The 4,564-nt window shown below is 40.7% G+C and overlaps 1 protein-coding gene across 1 annotated transcript in view; it reads right to left on the bottom strand.

The window, feature by feature from the left end:
* LOC110315165 (gasdermin-C-like) overlaps positions 1-4,550 on the bottom strand; it is an 11,167-nt gene extending 6,617 nt beyond the window's left edge. The window contains 3 exon segments of the mRNA XM_021189291.1: positions 267-375; positions 2,793-2,955; positions 4,399-4,550. Coding sequence (XP_021044950.1) covers positions 267-375; positions 2,793-2,955; positions 4,399-4,550 — 424 coding nt within the window.
* Between the last annotated feature and the right edge of the window lie 14 nt (positions 4,551-4,564).

Raw genomic sequence — 4,564 nt, 5'->3', positions numbered from 1 at the left:
AGAGATGAATGCCCAGAGATGACTGGGATTAGCCTGGACTTCACCCAGCTAAAGATAACTCCATTTGAACACTCCAAGTCAGATCTCTTCCTACACAGGACGCTACCTCTGGAGCTACAGCTAGCAGAATTTGAGGATGGCCATGCTTAAAGGTGACTGAAAGTGGGGCATGTGCCTGGGACAGTGAGGAGTGCTCCTGGACTGTAGTCAGAGGAGGTCCACAACTTTGGACACCCCATCCCCATAAGGTCCCCACTGCTGCTCACCACAAGTGTTATTCTCAATGACCAGCTGCTGCTTCTTGTAGGCCAACACCGAACCCTTTAGAATACGTATTGAATAATTCTCCGTTTGCAACTGACCACTGCCTCCAACCTGGGGAGACAAAACATTACTAGGGAATTGTGGTTCTTTATCTCATAACACCATTAAAAATGTTTACTTTTAATCCAAATAAAATGTATGTGTGTAATTTAAAAGTCAAATAAATCTAGAAAGCTCATGAGAAATTACGAGCAGTCCCCTACTTCTCACCCATCATAGTCCCCATGTCCAGTTACTGCTCCTCTCCCTTGTATGACAATATTTGCCTACATTGAAATGTGGGAGGTGTGCCTAGGGAGGCCTAGAGAGTTAATTCAGAGCACCAGGGGTGCCAGGCTAGTATTTACCACTGAGCGATAGCCATAGCCCTATTGCAATGTCTTCAATTTTCCAAACTAGGTATATGATTTATTGTCTCCTTCTAATGTTGAGGTTTCACTCTGATTTACCCACATTCACATCTGGGGTTCTACATCTGTCTGTATTCTCAGCTAGCTGTTGTGGGAGACTGCTTCTCCTCATTCCAGAGCTTGTCTCTATCAGTCCATGTGATGTGTTCCGTATCTTCTGTCCTGTTACTCATCATCTCCTTGGGACCCTAGAGGTACCATCTACTGAACTCAGCAGCCTCAGAGGATCTGAGACAGGACATGAAGCATCTGCCTTTCGTAGTCTGGGTTGCCTCATTCAGGATTAATAATTCCAGTACACCCAGTCTCCTGAAAGTTTCATAGTTTCACACATCTTTGCAGGTGAATAAATTTCCATTGTGTTATTGCCACATTGTCACTCTCCTTTCATTACGACATACATCTATGTCCCTTTACATATACAAATATTTGTTTGATGAAGCTGCGTGTACCCATCCTTGCTGAAAATATGATGTCTTGGTTAGGGTTTCCATTGCTGTGAAGAGACACCATGCCCAAGGCAACTCTTAAAAAGGCAAATATTTACTTAGTGCTGGCTTACAGATTCAAAGGTTTAGTTCACTAATATAACAGCAGGAAGCATGGCAGCAACCAGACAGACATGGAGTTGAAGGAGACTAAAGTTCTACATCTAGATCCAAAGAGAAGACTATTTTCCAGACAGCTAGAAGGAGAGTCTCAAAGCCCACCCACATAGTGACCCACTTCCTCCAAGGCCACAGCTACTCCAAAAAGGCCACACCTCCTAACAGTACCACTCCCTGAGACAAGTATATTCAAACTGTGANATATATCTAGAATTATAATGTCTTTCTGTTGGATGTTCTCTCGATCTGTGTGAACTGANATTCTTTCTTCTGATTATTTTTGGATTAAAGTCTATTTCATTAGATTTTAATATGGCAACTCATGTCTGTCTACTTCTCTTTTGCTTTGAATGTCTTTGCCGGACTTACACCCTAAGAAAGGTTTCTATCTTTGCTGGTTGAGGTATGTTCCTTGGACACAGAAAATTGGTCTTGTTTTTTTTAATCTAGAATGCCTATGTGTGTCTTTTGATTAGGGGAGTTTAAACCAATAATGTTCAAAGTGTATTGATTTCTGTCATTTTGTTTTAATTTATGGTGTTTGTGGTCTTTTGTTTAATCACTGACTTAATGTTAGTTTTTGCTATCACTACTTGTACATTTTTACCCCTTTCTTCATGAAGAATTATTCCTTTTAGTCTCCTCGGTAGGGCTAGCCTGGTGGTCATAAGTTATTTCACATGCTTTATCATGGAAAGGTTTACTTTCCCCTTAGATTATGACTGACAGTTCTGCTGGATATAATAGTCCAGGCAGGCATTTCTATTCTCTTAGGGCTTAAAGTATATTCATTTGAGCTCTTCTTGGTTTTAAAGTCACCTCAGAGAAATTGCCAATTATTTTGACAAGCCTACCTTGATATGGGATTTAGACATAGATCATGTCAATCAAGGTAATTAAATCTTGCCACTTCAAACATTTATTACCACAGCCAGGCATGTGAGATGTATCTGCAATCCCAGCATTTGGAAAGTGGAAGCAGGAGGACCAGGAGTTCAAGACCAGCCTTAGCTCCGTAGTCAGTTTTAGGCAATCTAGGCTATATAAGACCACATCCCAAAAATATCTGTTGTCAGATGATCATAGAACATAGGTTAACAGGTACACTTTAGTAAAGGTGTTCCTGTGTTTTTCTAGCAATGAATCTGGTGTGTATAAATAATGCAGAATCCTTACATTTCTNTTTCTACAGTATCTACTGATTTCTCAAAACAAAACATGGTACCAGATAATAACATATATTCTGGAATTTATCAATACATGCTAATCCTATGTATAAACAAGGGCATTAGAATATAATGTAAGATCAGGACTAACATTAAGCAAATACTACAAATGAGCAGTGGAAAATAATGGCCCCACCCTTGTGACCCCTAGAAAGTGATCCCTAGAAGCCCTTGAGAAGCAAGAGTACACTAGCTGCACTAGCTTTCTTGTCCCCATCTTGTACCTTGANAAGCTGGTTGATGAACCCTTTGAATGAAAATTTGCCATTGCCTGTGCCTTTCAGAACACTATCCTTGGTCAATTCATAGGCCTCTGTCACCACATACAGGTTCTTTCTTTCATTCCGGCAATTCTTCATAAATGTGGGCAACTGATCCAACAGTTTCCTGAAGATGTAAAGGAGAATCAGAAAAGATCCAAATGTCTAATTTCATAGAAACAGAGACCAAATCATAAACAAACAAACAGAAAAATGTGAGCCAGCCTTTAAAAACTACAGAGATTGAGTCAGCTTCAGGCTGGGGATGTGGTTCAGTCAATAAAGTGCTGGCCATGGGAGTATGAAGACATGAATTTACATCCCCAGAAAACATGTGGTTGTAGTTGATAACATGGTACATGTGCTTGAAATCTGCTAAGATTGGAGGCTATGAATGTTCTTGCCATAAAAATAGCGATTACTGAGCTGACAAAATGGCTGAGCAGGTAGGGGTGGTGCTGCAGACCCTGAGGACCTGAGTCTGATTCTCAGACACACACAGCAGAAGGAGAGATCTGANTCCTGCAAGTGGTCCTCTGACTTCCACATGTGAGCCATGGCATGTATACACCCACATACATACAAACACACAGAGTGAATAATAAATGTAACAAAACTATTTTTTCCAGATTCTTTATTTTTCCTTTTTTAATTGGATATTTTCTTTATTTTCATTTCAACTGTCATCCCCTTTCCTGGTTTGCCCTCTGAAAAACACCCTCCCCCAGTCCCCTCTGCCCTCCTCCTGCTTACCAACCCACCCACTCCTGCTTCCTGGACCTGGCATTCCCCCACAGTGGGGCATAGAGCCTTCATAGGACAAAAGANCTCTCCTCCCATTGATGTCTGACTAGACCATCTTCTGCTGCATATGCAGCTGGAGTCATGAGTCCCACCATGTGTACTCTTTGATTGGTGGTTTAGTCCCAGGGAGCTCTGGGGTTACTGGCTAGTTCATATTGTTGTTCCTTCTATAGGGCTGCAAACCCCTTCAGCTCCTCAGGTCCTTTCTCTAGCTCCTTCATTGGGGACCCTATGNTCATTTCTGTGGTAGGAGTAATAAAACNTTTTAAACAGTGGTTANCNGAGGCAGTGATGATATGTTACTGACTTAATGGCATNTATCACACCAAAATGCTGCACATCAAACATGCATTTCTACTCCTAAATTATCTATCAGGGGATGTGACAAGAAGTCAATCTAAACCCCTAAGCATTGGGACATTGATTGCTTAAAGTGATTGTTACAATCTTTGGCATATTTTAATCAATATTCTAACCTTCACTTCTACTGATTTGTTTCTCATTACATGCTCATCCTCTATACAATGAATAGAAAGTTCTAGTATATCAGAACCTTTGTCTGTCTGTCTTGTCTTTCTGTTCCCATCACATTAATAGAACAGTAATGGGTAATTCTACCCTAATGAGTATTATTAGCGGACTATATGTCATTATTTCAATGATTGTATTTTAAGTAGAATAAACTACATTGTCTTTCTGCCTCTCTGCCTATAAGAACACAGCCTGAAACTTGGTTGAGCCATCCTTGTACCCCCAAGGGCCTTGCCTGTTTTGAAGACTTTCCAGTTTGCGATTTGGGATGCTTATTTTCTGAATCTCGATGTCGTATTCACGGGACTTATTAAGCTCTATACCTACTCCTCCATAGTCTTGAACATCCAAGTTAGCTTCCAATTTCTTTAATAGTCCATATTGCATGGCATAGGGACCAG

Source organism: Mus pahari, unplaced genomic scaffold (genome assembly GCF_900095145.1).
Source record: "Mus pahari unplaced genomic scaffold, PAHARI_EIJ_v1.1 scaffold_10485_1, whole genome shotgun sequence".
Classification (NCBI taxonomy): domain Eukaryota; kingdom Metazoa; phylum Chordata; class Mammalia; order Rodentia; family Muridae; genus Mus; species Mus pahari.
The sequence above is the reverse complement of the archived record's forward strand: the minus strand, read 5'-3'. Positions and strand labels throughout refer to the sequence as shown.